General features: G+C 45.2%; 1 protein-coding gene across 2 annotated transcripts in view; it reads left to right on the forward strand.

Moving 5' to 3' along the window:
• Nucleotides 1–23,966, forward strand: part of LOC124595121 (sterol O-acyltransferase 2-like) — a 298,068-nt gene that overhangs the window by 78,980 nt on the left and 195,122 nt on the right. The window contains exon 4 of one of the 2 annotated variants that reach the window (XM_047133717.1): nt 11,909–12,079. The exons of the other annotated variant lie outside the window; for it this stretch is intronic. Coding sequence (XP_046989673.1) covers nt 11,909–12,079 — 171 coding nt within the window. The remainder of the gene's footprint in view (nt 1–11,908; nt 12,080–23,966) is intronic. 2 annotated transcript variants of the gene reach the window in all.

The raw sequence follows: 23,966 nt of genomic DNA on the forward strand, positions 1-23,966 counted from the left end.
ATACTGAATACTCCTTTCAAGAATCACAAGAGGAGGAGTCGGTATACTTGGAAAAGGCATCAGATACTGGATTTTAGGCGAACCCAGGCGCAGATACAGACTCAGATCACAATTTAGTAGTTGTGAAGTGTACGCTGAAGTTTAAGAGACCAGCCAGGAAGAATCAGCGTGCCAAGAACTGGGATATAAGAGTACTAAGGAATTAAGAGAGAAGCTTGAAGTCCTCTGAGACTATAGATACTTCGATAGTGAACAGCTCAATAGGCAGATCAGCTGAAGAGAAATTGACGCCTCTAAAAATGCCAATCACAGAAGTAGGAGAGAAAAACGTAGGTACAAGGAAGGCAACTGCGAAGGCAGCATGATTTACAGAAAAAATACTTCAGTTGATCGACGAAAGAAGGAAGTAAAAGAATATTAGGGGAAATTTAAGAATACATAAATATGTCGCATAGGAATGAAATAGGTAGGAAGTGCCGGGAAGCTAAGGCGAAATGGCTATATGAAAAATGTGAAGAAATCGAAATGAAATGGTTGTCGGAAGGACTGACTCAGCATGCAGAATAGTCAAAACAACCTTTGGTGAAATTAAAAGCAATGTTGGTAACATTAAAAATGCAATGGAAATTCCACTGTTAAATGCAGAGGAGAACAGTGAATAGGTGGAAAGAGTACATTGAAGACGTCTATGGGTGGGAGAACTTATCGGACGACGTGATACGTATTATGTGTGGAGCTGAGTGGTCAGCGTGACAGACTGTCAATCCTAAGGGCCCGGGTTCGATTCCCGGCTGGGTCGGAAATTTTCTCCGCTCAGGGACTGGGTGTTGTGTTGTTCTAATCATCATCATTTCATCCCCATCGACATGCAGGTCGCCGAAGTGGCGTCAAATCGAAAGACCTGCACCAGGCGAACGGTCTACTCGACGGGAGGCCGTAGCCACACGACATTTCCATTTTTTTTTTTGTGGAGTAAATTCACGGACGTCATGTAGAAACCTCTTCAAAGAACTGGGTATACTAACCACTGCCTCTCAGTATATTTACTCCTTAATGAAATTTGTCCTAAATAATATTTCTCTTTTTCCAACAAACAGCTCAGTTCATACATACAATACCAGGAACAAAACTGATCTGCACAAAGACTTAAAAGCACTTACTTTAGTTCAAAAAGGGGTCCACTACTCAAGAACACTCATCTTCAATAATTTGCCAGCAAACATAAAAAATTTAGTTACAAATAAAGATCAATTTAAAAGGAGCCTGAAAGACTACTCCATTGACGAATTTTTTAATAGAAACAAATGATGTATTGTATATATTCATACTATTAGTATTGTTATTTCAGCTAAAAAAAAAGGGAGAAGGAAAAAAAAAGTTGAGATGTTCCACATCCACGAGGATCTCCTCAGCATGGATCTATGGAACGAAAAACTAATCTAATCTAATCTGTGATAGAAGAAGCAGCAGTAATCGATGGGGAAGAGATAGAGGATCCAGTATCAGAATGAAAATGTAGAAGAGCTTTGTAACATTTAAAATCAAATAAAGGAGAAGCGACAGCTAACATTCCAACGGAATTTCTAAAATCATTGGGGGACATGTCAACATGGCAACAAAACGATTATTCACGTTAATGCGCAGAATTTGAGGCTGGCGATAGACCAAGAAACTTCAGGAGAAATATAATCCCCACAGTTCCGAAGACTGTAAGAGCCGACAACCGCGACAATTCCGCACAATCAGCTGAGCAGCTCATGCGTGCAGGCTGCTCACAAGAATAATAATATACAGAAGAATGGAAAAGGAAATTGAGGATCTAGTAGATGACAATCTGTTTAGGAAAGGTAAAGGCACCATAGATGCACTTCTGTGGTTGCGGTTGATAATGGAAGCAAGAATGAAGAAAAATCAGTACACGTTCGTAGGATTTGTTGGCCTTGGAAAAGCGTTCGAAAATGTAAAATAGTGCAAGGTTCGAAATTCCGAGAAAAATAGCGCTAAGCTATAGGGAAAAACAGGTAATACACAATATGTAGAGAACCAAGAAGAAACAATAAAAGTGGAAGACGAAGAAAGAAGTACACGGATTAAAAAGGTGTAGTCTTTCGTCCTTGCTGTTCAAACTACACGTTTAAGAAGCAATGACGGAAATGAAAGAAAGTTTCAAGAGGTGAATTAAAATTCAAGGTGAAAGGATATCAGTGTTAAGTTTCGCTATCCTTAGTGAAACTGAAGAAGAGTTTCAGAACCTTTTGAATGCAATGAACAGTGTAATGAGTACAGATTATAAATTGAAAGCAAATCGAAGAAAGACGAAAGTAGTGAGAAGTAATCAGCAGTAGCGAGAAACATCATGATTTTCCGAAGTGACTACGGCCGCTCGACGGGAAGTAACAGACTCTGAACGCGGGCCGGCCGCTGGTGGCCGAGCGGTTCTGGCGCTACAGTCTGGAACCGCGCGACCGCTACGGTCGCAGGTTCGAATCCTGCCTCGGGTATGGATGTGTGTGTTGTCCTTAGGTTAGTTAGGTTTAAGTAGTTCTAAGCTCTAGGGGACTTATGACCTCAGCAGTTGAGTCCCATAGAGCTCAGAGCCATTTGAACCATTTTTTTCTGAACGCGGAATGGTAGTTGGAGCTAGACGCATGGAACCTTTTACTTCGGAAATCTTATTGGAATTCAGTATACAGAGATTCGCTGTGTCAAGAGCGTGCCGAGAGTACCAAATTTCAGGCTTTAACTCTCACCACGAACAACGCAGTGGCCGACGGCCTTCATTTATATGACGGACAGCAGCGGCGTTTACTTGTCACTGTTCACAGACAAGCAACACTACGTGAAATAACCACAGATATAAACGTGTACGACGAACGTATTCGCTAGGACAGTGCGGCGAAATTTGGCGTTAATGGGCTATGACAGTAGATGACCGGCGCGGGTGCCTTTGCTAACAGCGCGATGTCGCCTACAGCGCTTCTCCTAGGCTCGTGACCATATCGACTGGACCCTAGACGACAGTAAAACCGCGTCGTCGTCAGATAAGTTCCGATTTCAGTTGGTAAGAGCTGGTGTTATGATTCCAGTGTGGCGCAGACCCCACGAAGCCATGGACCCGCAGTGTCAACAAGACACTGTGCAAGTTGGTAGTGGCTCCATAATGGTGCAAGCTGTGTTCACAAGGAATGGACTAGGTCCTCTGGTCGAATTGAACCGATCATTGACTGGAAACTTTTGTGTTCAGCTGCTTGGAGACCATTTGCAGCTCCTAAACAGCAATGTTATGTCACTGGCCACAGTTATTCGCATCTGGCTTGAAGAATATTCTGGACAATTTGAGCGAATGATTCGGCCACCCAGATCGCCAGACATGAATCCCATCGAACGTTCATGGGACATAATCGAGGGGTCAGTTTGTGCACAAAATCTTGCACCGGCAACGCATTATGCACTGTTATAGAAGCAGCATGGCCCAATATTTCTGCAGGGGATGTCCATCGACTTCATGCCACACCCACTTGCGGTACTACGCCGGGCAAAAAGAGTTCGAAGAAGATATTAGGAGATATCGCATGACTATTATGACCACAGTATAATTGCGGCAGGCAATGTTCCCCAGATACCGATTTGTTATGCTGCTGCAGTCTGGTGTGCCATTGGTTCTTTCTGCAACGGTCTTAGACAGCACACACTGTTTGACCTGTGTAAGTCATGCCACATTGTCAGGGGCTCTTGTAGACCCCAGATTTCCGTAGTCAGAGGTCTTCCTTAATGCTACCAGGTAGCATTAAGAGTCTGTCCTTTCTTTCCGGATAATGCGCCACAAAAGAGAATAAATGCAATGTCCCGTTCTCCTGAGGCTCCTCTTGTGTTTCAGCTGGTTACTGAAGAGTAACGAAATCGTAAACGTGTGACCCTTTCCTGTGACAGGAGAAGAACACTCGACTGAAAGTGAAAAGAGATTTCGTAGGAAAAATACATGTAGATTCGTGTAAAGGTAGCTATAATAGTAGCAGAAATAAAAAGTAATACGATGAATATTATTAACTTAAGAGTAGAACACGGAAAGTGTCAACCCGATCTTCTAGAAACTTCGTTCAGTGGAAGAGGAGTCATAATCAGCGAATTCATGTCTCGGCCTTCCCTAAATACTCGACCATATCTCAGAAAACGATGTCGAAAGTTTCCGACGTAATTTAGTTTTAGCATGCAGGGGGTAGCGTTGCAGCCCCTCACATTCGCGCCCCATGTTCGAAACGCGGTTGTTGCTATTATTTTATTTTTGTCAGTTATCTACCCATGTCCATAGAAAGTTACTGCACCAATATTTCTTATCAAGTTAGAAGATTCAAGGATGTTGCAGTAATTCAGAAATTACAATTGGATTTCACAGTAAGTGCAATGCATTTATTACATAATATGTGTGTACATAGTACCTTCAAGCGTCTGTTAGACGGTCAGTGAGATAGCACGCCGCTAATAAGGCGAGTATACCGTTCGTTTTTTATATATCTTACGAGCTTCCAACAGGAGCGACTTATTTACAGATACCTGCGTAGTTACTAGTTTATTATTGTAATTTCTTGCGCGTTCGAATGCTTACTAGGCACAACCTTTTATTTTAATAACATTGTATCGTGCAGTACCGCCGTTGCTATCGACCCTCGTATCGTACAGGCTTTTGTTTGTTTTGGTTACTGTAGCTCAGTGTCAGTTAGAGTGAGAGAGCACTTTGAATTCCTGCTGCTAATAAGCCGAGTACACCATTCGGTTGTTATGTTTTTATGAGCTTCAAACAGGAGCGCCTTCAGTAATGGATAGGAAGTGTGATTGCTGTGTACAGATGCGAGCTAAGTTGGTGATTCATCGCTCACAGCTCCAGGCTGTGTTGGCTTCTGTCACACAGCTTGAGGCTGCTGCCAAGGGGCATCACTGTAGGGGGTCAGACGTGGGGATGCGAGGGGCGTCGAACACATCCACGTGTCCCTCGATCGAGCCACTGCTGTGACCACCCTGGATACTGCCTGCACTGAGGTTGACCCCTCACCCGTGGTCAAGTGGGAGATCATGCCAAAGTCTGGCAGGCAGCGACAGACTTTCTATGGTCCGATTGCAGGGTCTCCCCGGTTTCTTTTGACGAACAGGTTTCGGTCATTGTCTGTGGCTGACGAAGTCTCTAAGCCGGATGCAGCCGTCCACCCTCTTCCAGAGGAAACTTCTCAGCCCACAAGATCTGGGCATTCACAGACGGTGGGTTTGCTGGTAGTTGGGAGCTCCAACGTTAGGCGCGTAATGGGACCCCTTAGCAACATGGCTGCCAAGTAGGGGAAGGAAACCAGTGTGCTTTCCGTGTGCATACCGAGGAGTTATTCTGGATGTGGAAAGGGTGCTTGCGAATGCCATGAAGAGTGCAGGGTGCAGCCAACTTCAGATGGTGGCTCATGTCTGTACCAATGACGTGTGTCGCTTTGGATCGGAGGAGATTCTCTTTGGTTTCAGGCGGCTAGCGGAAACGGTAAAGACTGCCAGTCTTGCTTGCGAGATTAAGGCGGAGCTCACCATCTGGAGCATCGTGGATAGAACAGACTGTGGTCCTTTAGTGCACAATGGAGTGGAGGGTCTGAATCAGAAGCTAAGGCGGTTCTGGGACCGTGTAGGCTGCAGATTCCTTGACTTGCGCCATCGGGTGGTGGATTTCCGGGTTCCGTTTAATAGGTCAGGAGTCCACTACACACAGGAAGGGGCTAAACGGGTAAAGGGGTTTGTTTGGAAGGACTGGGCGGTTTTTTAGGTTAGAGGGTCACAGGAAACCACAGAAAGGGAGTCCGTCTAAAAGAGGCACGTAAAACACAGCAAGGTAGTTGTAGAAACGATCGGTATTGTAGTTGTAAATTGTTGTAGCTGTATTGGGAAAGAACCAGAGCTCCAAGGCCTCAAAGCAGCTTAAATCACGTAATAAAGGCAAGGCCTCCGGTCCAGATTGTATTCCAGTCAGGTTCCTTTCAGAGTATGCTGTTACAATAGCTCCATATTTAGCAGTTACATACAACCGCTCGCTCACAGAAAGATCCGCACCTAAAGACTGGAAAATTGCTCAAGTCATACCAATACCCAAAAAGGGAAGTAGGAGTAATCCGCTGAATTACAGGCCTATATCACTAACGTCGATTTGCAGTAGGGTGTAGGAACATATACTGTATTCGAGCATTATGAAGTACCTCGAAGAAAACGATTTATTGACACATAGCACGGTTTCAGAAAATATCGTTCTTGTGAAACGCAACTAGCTCTTTATACTCATGAAGTAATAAGTGCTATCGACAGGAGATGTCAAATTGATTCCATATTTATAGATTTCCAGAAGGCTTTCGACACCATTCCTCACAAGCGTCTTCTAACCAAACTGTGCGTCTATGGAATATCGCCAAAGTTGTGCGACTAGATTCGTTATTTCCTGTCAGAAAGGTCACAGTTCGTAGTAATAGGCGGAAAGTCATCGAGTAAACCAGAAGTTCCCCAAGGAAGTGTTATAGGCCCTCTATTGTTCCTGATCTATATTAACGACGTAGCAGACAATCTGAGTAGCTCTCTTAGATTGTTTGCAGATAATGCTGTCATTTACCGTCTTGTAAAGTCATCAGATGACCAAAACGAATTGCAAAACGATTTAGATAAGATACCTGTATGGTGCGCAAAGTGGCAGTTGGCCCTGAATAAAGAAAAGTGTGAAGTTATTCACGTGAATACTAAAAGAAATCCGCTAAATTTCGATTACGCGATAAGGCACACATATTTGCAGGCTGCAAATTCAACTTTATACGTAGGGATTACAATTCCAAATAACTTAAATTGGTACGATCACACAAATAATATTGTGGATAGAGGAAACTAAAGACTGCGATTCATTGGCAGAACACTTAGAAGGTGCAACAGGTCTACTAAAGAGACCATGCTTGTCCGCCCTATTCTAGAGTATCGCTGTGCGGTGTGGGATCTGCATCAGGTGGGACTGACGGATAACATCGAAAAAGTTCAAAGAAGGGCAGCTTGTTTTGTGTTATCGCGGAATAGGGGAGATAGTGCCATACACGTGATACATCAACTGGATTGGCAATCATTAAACGAAAGGAGTTTTTCGTTGCGACGTGATCTTCTCATGAAATTTCAATCACCAGTTTTCTCCTCCGATTCCTATAAAATTCTGTTGGTACCCAACTACATGGGGAGAAATGATCACCACGATAAAATAAGATAAATCAGGGCTCGCACAGACAAATTTCAGTGCTAGTTTTTCCCGCGCGCCGTTCGAGAGTGGAACGGTAGAGAGACAGCTTGGAAGGTGGTTCATTGAACCCTCTGCCAGGCACTTTATTGTGAATAGCAGAGTAATCTCGTAGACGTAGATGTAGAAGTTTTTTAAACCCTCTTTCCTGTATTTCGTTCTTATATCAGTTCCTATACTAATTCATACACTCCTGGAAATTGAAATAAGAACACAGTGAATTCATTGTCCCAGGAAGGGGAAACTTTATTGACACATTCCTGGGGTCAGATACATCACATGATCACACTGACAGAACCACAGGCACATAGACACAGGCAACAGAGCATGCACAATGTCGGCACTAGTACAGTGTATATCCATCTTTCGCAGCAATGCAGGCTGCTATTCTCCCATGGAGACGATCGTAGAGATGCTGGATGTAGTCCTGTGGAACGGCTTGCCATGCCATTTCCACCTGGCGCCTCAGTTGGACCAGCGTTCGTGCTGGACGTGCAGACCGCGTGAGACGACGCTTCATCCAGTCCCAAACATGCTCAATGGGGGACAGATCCGGAGATCTTGCTGGCCAGGGTAGTTGACTTACACCTTCTAGAGCACGTTGGGTGGCACGGGATACATGCGGACGTGCATTGTCCTGTTGGAACAGCAAGTTCCCTTGCCGGTCTAGGAATGGTAGAACGATGGGTTCGATGACGGTTTGGATGTACCGTGCACTATTCAGTGTCCCCTCGACGATCACCAGTGGTGTACGGCCAGTGTAGGAGATCGCTCCCCACATCATGATGCCGGGTGTTGGCCCTGTGTGCCTCGGTCGTATGCAGTCCTGATTGTGGCGCTCACCTGCATGGCGCCAAAACGCATACGACCATCATTGGCACCAAGGCAGAAGCGACTCTCATCGCTGAAGACGACACGTCTCCATTCGTCCCTCCATTCACGCCTGTCGCGACGCCGCTGGAGGCGGGCTGCACGATGTTGGGGGGTGAGCGGAAGACGGCCTAACGGTGTGCGGGACCGTAGCCCAGCTTCATGGAGACGGTTGCGAATGGTCCTCGCCGATACCCCAGGAGCAACAGTGTCCCTAATTTGCTGGGAAGTGGCGGTGCGGTCCCCTACGGCACTGCGTAGGATCCTACGGTCTTGGCGTGCATCGGTGCGTCGCTGCGGTCCGGTCCCAGGTCGACGGGCACGTGCACCTTCCGCTGACTACTGGCGACAACATCGATGTACTGTGGAGACCTCACGCCCCACGAGTTGAGCAATTCGGCGGTACGTCCACCCGGCCTCCCGCATGCCCACAATATGCCCTCGCTCAAAGTCCGTCAACTGCACATACGGTTCACGTCCACGCTGTCGCGGCATGCTACCAGTGTTAAAGACTGCGATGGAACTCCGTATGCCACGGCAAACTGGCTGACACTGACGGCGGCGGTGCACAAATGCTGCGCAGCTAGCGCCATTCGACGGCCAACACAGCGGTTCCTGGTGTGTCCGCTGTGCCGTGCGTGTGATCATTGCTTGTACAGCCCTCTCGCAGTGTCCGGGGCAAGTATGGTGGGTCTGACACACCGCTGTCAATGTGTTCTTTTTTCCATTTCCAGGAGTGTATTTTTTACAATTGGGTTTACTCATCAGGAAGAGAATCTCAATCGGGAAAGAAACGTCACGAAAATTGCTAAAGATTTCTCGCGTTGGCAATAGTTTCGCTGCGGACTGCGCTTAGCGAATCACTTTACCGGAAACTAGCGCTTGCAAATTTTTATGTATCGAGATACACTACAGGAATTACACCGAAAACTATTTCAAATAGTTTTCTGATTCACTTATTGTTCTTTTCTTTCTTCTATTCTTTTTAATTTGTTTACCAGGCATACAATTAGGCGAATAAGGAAAATGTTATTTCAATATACACTGGAAAACATCCGTGTAATAATCTTTTATGGGTTGGGGTAGATGAATAAGAAACGAAAACATAAGTAATAATCGGGGTGCTAAGCCGTGAAACCTAGACGTTAGCCACTGTGCCACCGCTTCAGTTGAGGTAAGTGTTCGCTGGAAGGCTAATAAAGTGCCTAGAAAATTTTAACCGTCGTTTTCTCAATAACAGTCAAGTATCTACAGATAAGACGAGACATGTGTCCGCATATTCTGACCCCTCTTCCAGTGACCAAAGTTCCTGAAAAATCGGCTTGTGGCATTTGCCGTGTTATTCTCATTAGTTCGAGATTCAGCACAGGAAAAGAAAGCGAAAGTGATTTTATAATGATTTATATAAATGTATCCAGAACGAATTTTCAACTTCAGCGAAGTGTGCGCTGATTTTAAACTTCTTGGCAGAATAAAACTGTGTTCCGGGCCAGTACTTGAAACTGGGACCTTTGCCTTCCGCGGTTCTTTACCGACTGAATTACACAGATGCACATCACAGGTCTACTCGGTCTCTTACCTTCAAGAGTGGCGAAAGTAAAGCTGTGAGCAGGGGTCGTCGGTGGGCCTGGGTAGCTCACTCGGTAAGCGCACTGTCAGCGAAACACAAGGTTTAGGTTTCGAATACTGGCTCGGTACAGTTCTAACATGCCAGGAAATTTTATATAAATGTACAGGGTGACAATTATTGAACTATATGAAATAAAATAGTCGTAACTTCTGAACGGTTTGTGTTAGGATGTCCAAACTCCACGGTTGAACGCAGGGCATGAAGGGAATTAGTTTGCGCTGTTTGGTTTGGTTTAGAGACGAAGCCCACTTTCATCTGGATGTGTTCGTCAATAAGCAAAATTGACGCATTTAGGGGACTGAGAATCCGCATTTCGCGACCGAGAAGCCTCTTTACCCTCAACAGGTGACCGTGTGGTGTGCAACGTCGAGTCACGGAATAAGCGGCGCGGTTTTCCTGGATGGCGTAGTGACTAGTGAACGGTACGTGAAGGTTTTGGAAGATGATTTCATCCCCATTATCAAAAGTGATTCGGGTAGAGAAATCTTTGCTGTTTTTATAGATCTAGAAAAGGCTTTTGACAGAGTTCAGTGGAACAAGGTGATGGATATCTCGAAGAGGAAAGGAGTAGATTGGAAAGAGAGACGACTGATACAGAATCTATATTTACACCAGAAAGTAGCGATAAGGATTGGAAATGAAATGTCAGAAGGAAGCAGCATTGAACGAGGTGTTAGACAAGGTTGTTGCCTTTCCCCACTGTTGTTTAACGTATAACTTGAAGAGATTATTGCGAAAAGTTTAGATGGGAAAAGAGGAATATGTATTGGTGGAAAGAGAATAGAATGTATAAGATTTGCTGATGACATGGAATTACTGGCAGAAAGTGAGCTGACAGTGAATAACATGCTCAAAGATCTGAATGAAGCTTGTGTGGAATATGGGATGCAAATAAACACAACAAAAACAAAGAGTATGGTCATCAGTACAAGACGCAGACTGTCCAATATTAAAATAGGACAGTCTACCATTAGCCAAGTAAGTGAATTTAAATATCTCGGAAGCACAATAACTGAAGACTTGAGATGTCACCAGGAGGTGAAAACTCGAATTGCCATAGCGAAGGAGGCATTCAACAGAAAGAGGAGACTCTTATGTGGCAAATTAGATAAAGGACTAAGGAAAAGGCTTGGCAAATGTTTTGTCTGGAGTGTGGCACTATATGGGTCAGAAACATGGACACTGAGACGAGAGGATGAAAAAAGTTTAGAAGCATTTGAGATGTGGATGTGGAGGAGAATGGAAAGAATAAGCTGGATGGAAAGAGTGAGTAATGAAAGAGTATTGGAAAGGGTTGGTGAGAGAAGATGTCTGCTGAAGGTTGTAAGAGAAAGAAAAAAGATCTGGTTGGGACATTCATTGAGAAGGGAGTGCTTGCTGGTAGATGCTTTGGAAGGATTGGTTTGTGGGAGAAGACTGAGAGGAAGAAGGAGATACAAGGTGATAGACGACGTAAAGGGAAGAGGAAATTATGCAGACCTGAAGAGGATGGCAGAAGACCGGACAGCCTGGATAACTACCATGTGAAAACCTGCCTTTACGCAGAACACTGATGATGATGATCAAAAGTGACTCTGATTTCGACAATATGTGGTTCGTGCAAGACAGAGCTCGACCTCATCGTAGCAGGAAAGTGTTTTGTGTCCTTGAGGAGCCCTTTGAAGACCGCATTCTGGCTCTGGGGTACCCAGAGGCCACTGGCATGGGCCTCGATTGGCCGCCATATTCTCCGGATCTGAACAAACGCGACCTCTTTTTGTGGGCTATATTTAAAGACAAGGTGCACATCAGTAACCCCAAAACCATTGCTGACCTGAAAACAGACATTCAGGAGGTCATAGACTTAGTTATTCTTCCGCGCTACATCATCGTCAATGACGTCAGGCACATCGAACATATTACAACCTAAATCCAAATACCTGTATTGACGTTTACATGTTGAATAAAGTGCGTGCACGCCGTAGTTTGTAAATAACTTACATTTCTTTCATATAGTTCAATAATTGTCACCCTGTAATTTGACCTATGAGGTCATTGCTATTATCAAGATAGTGGACTATGGTGGATGAGTAAGTGAGTCGTTAGGACAGAGTCTTGTAAAGGTGCATCTCTGGATCTCTCCACAGACACCACCCCAGTTCGGGAGGGCTGCCGGAGAAACAGTTCCTGGCCAGAGAGTCGCTGCTGACGATCCTGATGAGAGTGAAACACCTCCACACCGTCTACAACATGTTCGTGGCCGTGCTGCTCATGCTCTTCCTGCACACCGCCGTCTACGACCTCGTCGCTGACGGCCAGTAAGTTCCTTATTGTTTCAATAGTTCTGAGACTAATCACATATACAATGAATTTTGTTTTTGATAAACAGGAGACTCAAAACGATTTTTATACCCTTTCATAGTGTTCAATATGCCCTTCCTGAGATGCACGACGTATGTCAACGCGGTATTGAAAGTGTTCCCACACTGCCGTGAGCATGTCTTGAGTTACAGCTTCCGCAGCTGCTGTTATGCGGTGTCTCAGTTCATTCGTTGTTGCTGGTATCGGAGGCACATTAAAACAGAGTATTTTATAAACCCCTACAAGAAACAACCACATACAGTCAGGTCCGGTGACCCTGGAGGCCAGTAACGTAAGGCTGAAGCATTTGGTTCAGTGCGACCGATCCATCGTTCAGTAATCCTTTGATTTAAAAATTCCCGAACTTTGAGATGCCAGTGTGGCGGTGTCCCATCCTATTGATAAATTAAGTCATTCGAATCAGTCTCCAATTGTGGGAAAAGAAAATTCTCAAGCGTATCGAGATATGTGCTTCCTGTAAGTGTTCTCAGAAAAGAAAAATGGACAATACACTGGACAAAATAAATTACATTTTTGAGAGTCCCTCTCACGTTGTAAAACTTTATGTGGTTGTTTCGTGCCCCATATTCTCATATTATCACGGTTCACCTTCCCATTTAAATGGAATGTTGCCTCGTCACGAAACACTAAGCATGGAAGAAAACTGTCATACTCCATCTTGCCAAGAACGAAATTACAGAACACCACACGTTGTTGGTTGTCACCTTCAAGAGGAGCTTGCAGTAGTTGAATTTTGTGTGGTTTCATGTGTAAAGCCGGAACCACGAGACTGCTACGGTCGCAGGTTCGAATCCTGGCTCGGGCATGGATGTTTGTGATGTCCTTAGGTTAGTTAGGTTTGCGTAGTTCTAAGTTATAGGGGACTGATGACCTCTATGTTAAGTCCCATAAGGCTCACGAGACTGCTACGGTCGCAGGTTCGAATCCTGGCTCGGGCATGGATGTTTGTGATGTCCTTAGGTTAGTTAGGTTTGCGTAGTTCTAAGTTATAGGGGACTGATGACCTCTATGTTAAGTCCCATAGGGCTGGCCTTTTGAACCATTTCATGTGTAAACGTCGACGCAACACATGCCAGACGGACGTCGCGGGTATGTTGAGCTGTCGAGCTGCACGGCGAACGGATTTCTACGGACACCTTGTGAAACTATGGGGAATGCGTTCGGCGTCTGCGTCAGACACTAGGTTCAAAAATGGTTCAAGTGGCTCTGAGCACTATGGGACTTAACATCTGAGGTCATCAGTCCCCTAGAACTTTACTTAAACCTAACTCACCTAAGGACATCACACACATCCGTGCCCGAGGCAGGATTCCAACCTGCGACCGTAACGGTCGCGCGATTCCAGATTGAAGCGCCTAGAACCGCTCCGTCACACTGGCTGGCCCGACACTAGGAGACGACCCGGCGATTTTCCTTTACACAAACTACCTGTTTCTCAGAACTGTTCATGCCATCGTCTAATACTCTGTGCTGTATAAGGATCCACACCATGTCTTGTGTGATAGTCACGTTGAACAGTTATTACTGACCCGCACTGCACAAAACGTAAAACACAAAACGTTTTCTGTTGTCACGACACCATTTTTACTAGAAATGAAGTGGGAACCACGTAAAACTCGAGAGTTTGCTCTCTCCAACAGTACGTTGTTCACGCACATATCTTAAATAACATAGTAGTTATGACTTTTTAAAATCGGATGATTCTTTTTGATACACCCTGTACTTTATTTACTATCGAATATTCACAGCAATTACACAAAACAGCAAAGACTACAAATCTTCATACACAACTCAATAATATAGTCTGCTGATTATATCGTTGACATCGGATATGATTACACATAAATAGTTTGCTTCTGTTTACGTACTTTTTCTCAAACACTTCTTATTCTCCACGTAAAAATGGTTTTGTCGAACGTATTTCTTAAAAGTGAGTCTTAGGCTTCACTGTGTGCAGAGGCATAATATATATCTCAATGCACTGGGTTATTTAATCCTGCATGTCGCGGACCGTTTTCATTGCAAGCTGCTCGTGGCTACAGATGTAAAATTTTTCTTCATTTCTGGGGTTGTTCTGTTTCACATCAGAACAGATGTTGGGTTGCAGTCCTTCAAAAAGCAATGTACATTTGCATTGATTGCCTGTTCAGTCGGTTCTTGGCAGAATATTTCATACATTATGAATGAAACACACACAGTGTTGTGTGTGTTTCGTTCAAAGTAGATTTTAGAATATACGTGGTTATTATGGCCAGCGTAGCAATATTTGCAGAAAGGGCACATCATGATTACTAATATTTAGTTCCACCCATCATTCTTGTAGCCGTTTTAATCAGTAGCTTATTGAGATTTGCTTTGGTCGTTGCTCATCAAATAACCGTTCCAGCTATTCAGCTATGCGGAAAATAAGTTATGGGGTGCAATCTTTAGGACAACAGAATCTGTGCAAAACTTTCTAATTATACTGACTACATATATATCCTTACACGGCTTACGCACTAAAAAGAGTCAACATTCATGGATCCTCAGTTTCAGACTGCTTTGAATGGTTAAACCAAGAAATTGTAGATTAAACGTATATATACAGAGAGAGGGTGGCATATTGAAGTACATGAAATAAAATCTTCATAACTTGTGAACAGCTCAGTTTGCGTTAGGACGGTCAAACTGCGCGGTTGGCCGCGGTGCATAATGGGAATTAGAACGCGCATTTGCACGTGAAAATGTCACAGTACAGGGTGACTGAGGTTATAGCGCTTGTAAAGGCCTATTATGCGAGCAATAGCAGCCCAACTGCGGCTCAAAGCAAGTTTGCGACAGAGTGCAAGCTGAAGACAGCCGGTCAAAGTGTGCTAACAATCGAGAATTTGATTCGCAAGTTTGAGTGAACGGGTGGTGTTGGTGATTACAGTGTTGGCAATGTCGGTGGTCCGAAAGGGGTGAAAGCTCTGGAAGCATCGAGAAGACACGCGCTGTCTCTCCAGCCAGTCCCAGGAAATCGATCAGACGAGCTGCACAGCAGGTGTGAATCAACCGGGAGACGCTGCGACAGATTGTTGAAGACCTGCATCTCTTCCCATACAAAATCCAAACCCATCAGCCATTAATCCCCAGGGCCATGGAACAGCGGTTGTGTTTCGCCAACACTACTGTCCACAGAATTGAGAAACAGGAATTGTAAGTAGGCTGTTTAGGTTCTTATATTGGTAACGGCACCGCCACGTAGCGCTCTGTATGAAAATCACTGTCTGTGCTGTGCGCAGGCTGTGGCTGGTTTGCATTGTTGTTTGCTATTGTAGTGTTGGGCAGTTAGATGTTAAGAGCGCGTAGCGTTGCGCAGTTGGAGGTGAGCTGCCAGCAGTGGTGGATGTGGGGAGAGAGATGGCGGAATTTTGAGAGCGGACGATCTGGACGTGTGTCCGTCAGAAAGAGTAAATTTGTAATATTGGATATCATGGACTGATATATATATATTATGACTTTTGAACACTATCAAGGTAAATACATTGCTTGTTCTCTATCAAAATCTTTCATTTGCTAACTATGCCTATCAGTAGTTAGTGCCTTCAGTAGTTTGAATCTTTTATTTAGCTGGCAGTAGTGGCGCTCGCTGTATTGCAGTAGTTCGAGTAACGAAGATTTTTGTGAGGTAAGTGATTTGTGAAACGTATAGGTTAATGTTAGTCAGGGCCATTCTTTTGTAAGGATTATTCAAAGTCAGATTGCGTTGCGCTAAAAATATTGTGTGTCAGTTTAGTGTTGATCAGAATAGGTAAAGAGCGGAATGTCTGAGTACGTTCAGTTCTGCTCAGCTGTTTAAAAAATCAAATAATGTAAGAGGTTTATCAGCACAGTAATTCATAAATTTTTCTAAGGGGACGTTACAGACTTTGATGTGAATATTGTTTGGCTAGCGACAAAGCTCACTTTTATTTGCATGGGTTCGTCAGTCAGCAAAACTGACGCATTTGGAGAGCTGAGAATCCACATTTCGCGATAGAGAAGGCTCTCCACCCTCAACGAGTTACTGTGTGGTGTGCAATGTCCAGTCACGGAATAATCGGCCCGATATTCCTTGATGTCACTTGAAGGCTTTGTAAGATGATTTCATTCCCATTATCCAAAGTGACCCTGACTTCGAGAAGATGTGGCTCATGCAATACGGAGCTCGACCGCATCGAAGCAGGAGAACGTTTGATGTCCTTGAGGAGCACTTTGGGAACCGTATTCTGGCTCTGGGGTACCCAGAGGCCACTGGCATGGGCCTTGGATCTGAACACATGCGACTCCTTTTTGTGGGCTATATTAAAGACAATGTCTACAATAATAACACCAAAACCGTTTCTGAGCTGAAAACACCCATTCAGGAGGTCATCGACAGCATCGATCTTCCGAAACTTCAGCGGGTCATGCAGAATTCCGCTTTTCGTCTGAGCAACATCATCGACAATGATGGCAAGCATATAGAAATGTCATAACATATACCCAGATATCTGTTGTGACGTTTACATGTTGAATAAAGTGAGGGCACGCCGTAGTTTGTAACTGATTTGCGTTTTACAAACTGTTTTCGGTTACCAGAGTAGAAATTCATTAGTTGTCTCTTACACTGATGTTCCATAGCTTATCTAACAGGAGAGTAGCTGCATCAACAGCCAGCTGATAGTGTGCCACTCAACATAGACAGAGCTTTAGTGCTACAAATTCTTCCAAATACTGAAATAAGGTTTGCGGAAAGTCATTGTAGTCAAATTGGAGGCTATTAATCTATGTAGTTACCATTAGCAACTTCTGTGACTACCGAGAGAACGAAGTAACTGTTGTACGAAAAAACTGAACAAAGCTTCAGCATCCGAAGGAATCCCGTATCACATTATATTGCGACTGAGTTATCCCTTGTTTTAACCACAACCGTAAATCCCTCGAACAGAAAGCCATGCCAGATAGTTGGAAGAAAGCAGCAGGTCACACCCATGCACAAGAAGTGTAGCAGAAGCAGCAGAAGTATTTCGTATCCTTCTGCTGTAGAATCTTAGAAAACATTCTGAGCTCATTATCTCAGTGACAACCGGCATGCATTCCGAAAATATCGATCTTATGAAACCCTCTTGGTGGGGAGGACGAAGCGTGTAATCTTGAATGGATGGTCATTGACATTAATAGAAGGCCGGCCGCTCTGACCGAGCGATTCTAGACGCTTCAGTCCGGAACCGCGCTGCTGCTACGGTCGCACGCTCGAATCCTGCCTCGGTCATGGATGTGTGTGATGTCCTTAAGTTAAGTTAGGTTTAAGTAGTTCCAAGTCTAGAGGACTGATGACCTCAGATGTTAAGTCCCATAGTGCTTAGAGCCATTTGAACCATTAGTAGAAGTAGCTTCGGGTGTGGTTGGTTTGTTGGTAGGGGTGGAAGGGATCAGACTACCAAGGCCATCGGTCCCGCTTCGGGTGTGTCCCAGAAAAGTGTGTTAGGACCCCTACTCGTTAATGACGACGCAGAGAATATTAATAATGTCAGATTTTTGCAGGTCATGCAGTTATCTGTAATGAAGCACTATCTGGAAAAAGCTGCACAAATATTGTCAAATCTTCACAAGATTTCAAAGTGGTGAAAATATTGGCAACTTGCTTTCAGTGTTCAGAAATGTAAAATTGTCCACTTCATAAAACGAAAAACGTAGTATCCCAAGACTACGACACCAGTGAGTCAGAAATGGAATCGGTCAACTTACACAAATATCTGGGTGTAAGACCTCGTACGGACGTGAAATGGAAAGGTCGCAAGGGCTCAGTCGTAGGTGAAGCAAGTGGGAGACTTTGGTCCGTTGTATATAGAATACTAGCGAAAAACAGATAATCTGAAAACAAGATCACTAGAATCACACAAGATCCTAGAATACTGCTCAAGTATGTTGGATCCGCACCAGATAGGGGCAAAAGGGGATACTGAACGTATACAGAGAAGAGTAGCGGAAGTTGTCACAGGTTTGTTTGAGCTGTAAAAGAGCAGCAGAGACGGTGAAGAAACTGAACTGACAGTCCAAATATCCCTTCGTATCGCTGCCGTAACAATGAGGACAAGTTTAGATTAATTACAGAATGCGCGGAGGCATTTAAACAGTCACTGTTCCCGCACTCCATACGTGAATGGAACGTAAAGAAGCCATCTAACAGGTACAGTGGGACATACCCTCTGTTATGCAATTTACGGTGATTGGAAGTGGATGAAAGACGTACCTCATTAACACACACTTGGTCGATTATGTCTGTGAGTACAGTTTATATGCTAGGATTGCTTTTGTTAGTAATACGCCCCACCTACAGTCACAATATTTTATTAAGCTGTTTTAGTCCAACCCAAATTAGGGATGCACTCCGAAACCGGTCAATAAATTTCTTTGACTGAAAATGGTGTATTACTAATAAAAACATTCCTAAGGTGTACTTCCTTTTAATGGCATTGAAATGTGAAGACAACGGTATAAAACTCACGGGTTTGCAGTCAAATCTTCCACTAGAATTACCGGGATCCACACTAAATATGTTTCCTAAGCCCAGCGATAAAGCATATTTACAGCACAGTTGTGTGAAATTTATACCGAGATGGATATGAAACTGCACCCCAAAGCTTTGCTCTTCACTTCTCTACCTCGATTAATTTTATGAGACCCATAGTGTACATCCAGTTAACCTTAAATCATAAAATTTGGCAAAAAGCAAGGTTTCACAGTACAGCGAAAAAAAAATCAATAAATCGTCGATTTGTAATTACATCAGACAAAAAAGGTACGTCTTTTGTCATTTGTTATCCTATTTCCAAATTAAAATTGAAACTTTTCGAAATTCTTGCGATCCCCAGAACAAATACACTGAAGCGCCAAAGAAACTGGTGCAGGCATGCTTATTCAAATACAGACATACGTAAACAGGCAGAATACGGCTCTGCGGTCGGCAACACCTATATATAAGACAACAAGTGTCTGGCGGAGTTGTTAGATCGGTTATTGCTGCTACAATGGCAGGTTATCAAGATTTAAGTGAGTCTGAACGTGGTTTTTTTATAATCGGTGCACGAGCGATGGGACACAGCATCTCAGAGGTAGCGATGAAGTGGGGGTTTTCATGTACGACCGTTTCTAGAGTGTACCGTAAATATCAGGAATCTCGTAAAACATCAAATCTTCGACATCGCTGAGGCCGGAAAAAGATCCTACAGTAACGGGACCAACGACGACTTGAAGAGAATCGTTCAACGTGACAGAAGTGCAAACATTCCTCAAATTGCTGCAGATTTCAATGCTGGGCCATCAACAAGTGTCAGCGTGCGAACATTCAACGAAACATCATCGATATGGGCTTTCGGAGCCGAAGGCCTAGTCTTGTACCCATGATGACTGCACGACACAAAGCTTTACACCTCACATGGGCCCGTCAACATCGACATTCGACTGTTGGTGACTGGAAACATGTTGCCTGGTCGAACGAGTCTCGTTTCAAATTATATCGAGAAGATGGTCGTGTACGGGTATGGAGACGACCTCTTGAATCCATAGACCCTGCATGTCAGCAAGGGACTGTTCAAGCTAGTGAAGGCTGCGTAATGCTGTGGGGCGTGTGTAGTTGAAGTGATATGGGACCCATGATATGTCTAGATACGATTCCGACAGGTGACACGTATTTAAGCATCGTGTCTGATCACCTGCATCCATTAATGTCCATTGTGCATTCCGACGAACTTTGATAATTCCAACAGGACAATGCGACACCCCGCGCGTCCAGAATCGCTGCAGAGTGCATCCAGGAACACTCTTCTGAGTTTAAACACTTCCGCTGGCCACCAAATTCCCCAGACACGAACATTATTGAGCATATCTGGGATGCCTTGCAACTTTCTGTTCAGAAGAGATCTGCACCCCATCGCACTCTGAGGGATTCATGGACAGCCCTGCAGGGTTCACAGTGTCAGTCCCTTCAAGCACTACTTCCGACATTAGTCGAGTCCATGCAACGTCGTGTTGCGGCACTTGGGCGTGCTCGTAGGAAACCTGGCAGGTGTTGCAGTTTCTTTGGTTCTTCAGTGTATCTTGCTAATATCGGTGTGGATATCAGACAAAAATCGTTCAGATTCTCGGTGCCCAGGATTCATGAACTGTCTATACACATAATTAAGTTCGTATGAAATTCTCAGGTAGCGAATCCTACTAAAAACTGGCCAATTTTTTATTCAGTGATTAGTACTATGAGCAGACAGCCCTCAGACAGCCCTTTGCGCCTATTATTGTAAATTTATGAAAGACTTCCAGGAACCTGCCTTGGAGTCAGCGGCTTCGAAACCAGCGTGTTTTTTCAAGATATGTATACTTCCGTTGTTTGGCCTCATGGCTCTAAGAATTTGAAAGACTCCTTAGAACACCTGAATTCAGTCCACGCGAATGTTCTTTTCACTATGGATACGAGAAGGGATGGTTGCCTTCCCTCCTTTGATATGTTGATCAGGAAGAAGGCTGACGGTTCGTTGCGACGCACCGTTTACAGAAAGCCTACTCTACAAGCTGATAGTTGTAACCGTCAGGCCCAGCGTGAAGTGGTACTTGGTACCTTGGCTCACAAATCCCACGTTATTTCAGACCTGAAAATTTGTCAGCTGAGGTAACTTACTTTGAGGTTACCTTCCATCAGAATGGATGTAGTGAGACAAGATGAGACGGGCTTTGCGCTATTGACCAACCGTACATCGGGTGATTGATGACAATACTGAGTTGGCACCAAGGACTACGGCCTTTTTGCCTTATAGAGGGAGCAACTGTAACAAGACTGGCCTTATTTTACGGAAATGCGATGTGAGTTCTTTTCTCCGACCTCAAAGACTACGATCCTTTTAGGTTCCATTAAGGATGACCTTGGTGTGCTTTAGCTGGGTGTCTATCGTATTCCTTCCAGTTGTGGCATGTTAGATATCGGTCAGACTAACAAAACCGTGGGGGACCAGTGTACTCAGCATAAGCGCCACACACGCTTCTAACAGCCGAGGAAACCGGAGGTTTTTGCTTAAATTCTGCGTGGAATCCTGCTCTCTCCCTTGTCAGAAAACAGAGGGACACTTCAGCCGTTGTTTAGTAATTTTCAATATCGACAACTTCTGGCGTCGGTCTTCTTTGGCTGTGTGGTGGCGCTAGTGTCCAGTGTGTGTGTGTGTGTGTGTGTGTGTGTGTGTATTATCATTCACGAAATGCTCTCCAGGCTGAAGTTATTACCTTCCATAGCGCTTGCTTGCTACAAGTTTGCCCTGAAAATGTGACACGGTTCATGTCGAAATATAGGCGGTTGTCACCGACTGCATTCACATAAGTTATTTGAGTATTATTAACTTGTTACACGTGGTCTACCGCTAGCTTCACTGACTCATAATCAAACCGTCCTCGGTCACGGGTTCGAAACCCACCACCGCTTAAAATTTGATTAATAATCAGCATTGGCAGGCCAAAGGTTTCCGGCATAAGAAGTCACCCCTCATTCTGCCAACGGCCTTGTCAAAGAGGGCGGAGGAGCGGACCGAGTTTCAGGGCACTCTCTTGTCCTTGGGGTGGGAAACTGCCCCTAAAGGCGGAAGAATCAGCAATGCTCAACGGCATGAAGATGCAGAAGGCATTAAAGACACATGTCGTGTATCCACAGGACACTCGACCTGTAACTGAAAAAGCGTTATGATCATCTCTCCATTGACAAAAGATTCCGAAATAGTCCCCCAGTCGGATCTCTGGAAAGGGACTACCAGGGGGGAGGTGATAATGAGAAAAAGAGTGAATAATCAACGAAACTATAACGTTCCACGAGTCGGGGCGCGGAATATCAGAAGCTTGAATGTGGTAGCGGAGACAGAAAATCTGAAAATGGAAATTCAAAGGCTCAATCTAGATGTACGAGTAGTAGGGGTCAGTGAATTGAAATGGAAAGAAGGCAAGGATTTTTGGTCAGATGAGTATAGGGTAATATCAACGGTAGCGGAAAATGATATAACGTGAGTAGCATTCATTGTGAATAGGAAGGTAGGGCAGAGAGTGTGTTACTGTGAACAGTTCAGTGACAGGGTTGTTCTTGTCGGAATCGACAGCAAACCAACGCCGACAACGATAGTTCACATATATATATGCCGAGGTCACAAGCTGAAGATGAAGAGATAGAGAAAGTATATGAGGATATTGAAAGGGTAATACAGTACTTAAAGGGACATCTGATAGTCATGGGGGAATGGAATGCAGTTGTAGGGGAAGGAGCAGAAGGAAAGGTTGCAGGAGAACATGGGCTTGCGACAAGGAATGAGAGAGGAGAAACACTAATTGAGTTCTGTAACAAATTTCAGCTAGTAATAGCGAATCCTCTGTTCAAGAGTCACAAGAGGAAGAGGTAATCAGATACTGGACTGTAAGGTATACCCAGGAGCAGATATACACTCCTGGAAATGGAAAAAAGAACACATTGACACCGGTGTGTCAGACCCACCATACTTGCTCCGGACACTGCGAGAGGGCTGTACAAGCAATGATCACACGCACCGCACAGCGGACACACCAGGAACCGCGGTGTTGGCCGTCGAATGGCGCTAGCTGCGCAGCATTTGTGCACCGCCGCCGTCAGTGTCAGCCAGTTTGCCGTGGCATACGGAGCTCCATCGCAGTCTTTAACACTGGTAGCATGCCGCGACAGCGTGGACGTGAACAGTATGTGCAGTTGACGGACTTTGAGCGAGGGCGTATAGTGGGCATGCGGGAGGCCGGGTGGACGTACCGCCGAATTGCTCAACACGTGGGGCGTGAGGTCTCCACAGTACATCGATGTTGTCGCCAGTGGTCGGCGGAAGGTGCACGTGCCCGCCGACCTGGGACCGGACCGCAGCGACGCACGGATGCACGCCAAGACCGTAGGATCCTACGCAGTGCCGTAGGGGACCGCACCGCCACTTCCCAGCAAATTAGGGACACTGTTGCTCCTGGGGTATCGGCGAGGACCATTCGCAACCGTCTCCATGAAGCTGGGCTACGGTCCCGCACACCGTTAGGCCGTCTTCCGCTCACGCCCCAACATCGTGCAGCCCGCCTCCAGTGGTGTCGCGACAGGCGTGAATGGAGGGACGAATGGAGACGTGTCGTCTTCAGCGATGAGAGTCGCTTCTGCCTTGGTGCCAATGATGGTCGTATGCGTGTTTGGCGCCGTGCAGGTGAGCGCCACAATCAGGACTGCATACGACCGAGGCACACAGGGCCAACACCCGGCGTCATGGTGTGGGGAGCGATCTCCTACACTGGCCGTACACCACTGGTGATCGTCGAGGGGACACTGAATAGTGCACGGTACATCCAAACCGTCATCGAACCCATCGTTCTACCATTCCTAGACCGGCAAGGGAACTTGCTGTTCCAACAGGACAATGCACGTCCGCATGTATCCCGTGCCACCCAACGTGCTCTAGAAGGTGTAAGTCAACTACCCTGGCCAGCAAGATCTCCGGATCTGTCCCCCATTGAGCATGTTTGGGACTGGATGAAGCGTCGTCTCACGCGGTCTGCACATCCAGCACGAACGCTGGTCCAACTGAGGCGCCAGGTGGAAATGACATGGCAAGCCGTTCCACAGGACTACATCCAGCATCTCTACGATCGTCTCCATGGGAGAATAGCAGCCTGCATTGCTGCGAAAGGTGGATATACACTGTACTAGTGCCGACATTGTGCATGCTCTGTTGCCTGTCTCTGTGTGCCTGTGGTTCTGTCAGTGTGATCATGTGATGTATCTGACCCCAGGAATGTGTCAATAAAGTTTCCCCTTCC

This window comes from Schistocerca americana, chromosome 2, assembly GCF_021461395.2.
Source record: "Schistocerca americana isolate TAMUIC-IGC-003095 chromosome 2, iqSchAmer2.1, whole genome shotgun sequence".
Classification (NCBI taxonomy): domain Eukaryota; kingdom Metazoa; phylum Arthropoda; class Insecta; order Orthoptera; family Acrididae; genus Schistocerca; species Schistocerca americana.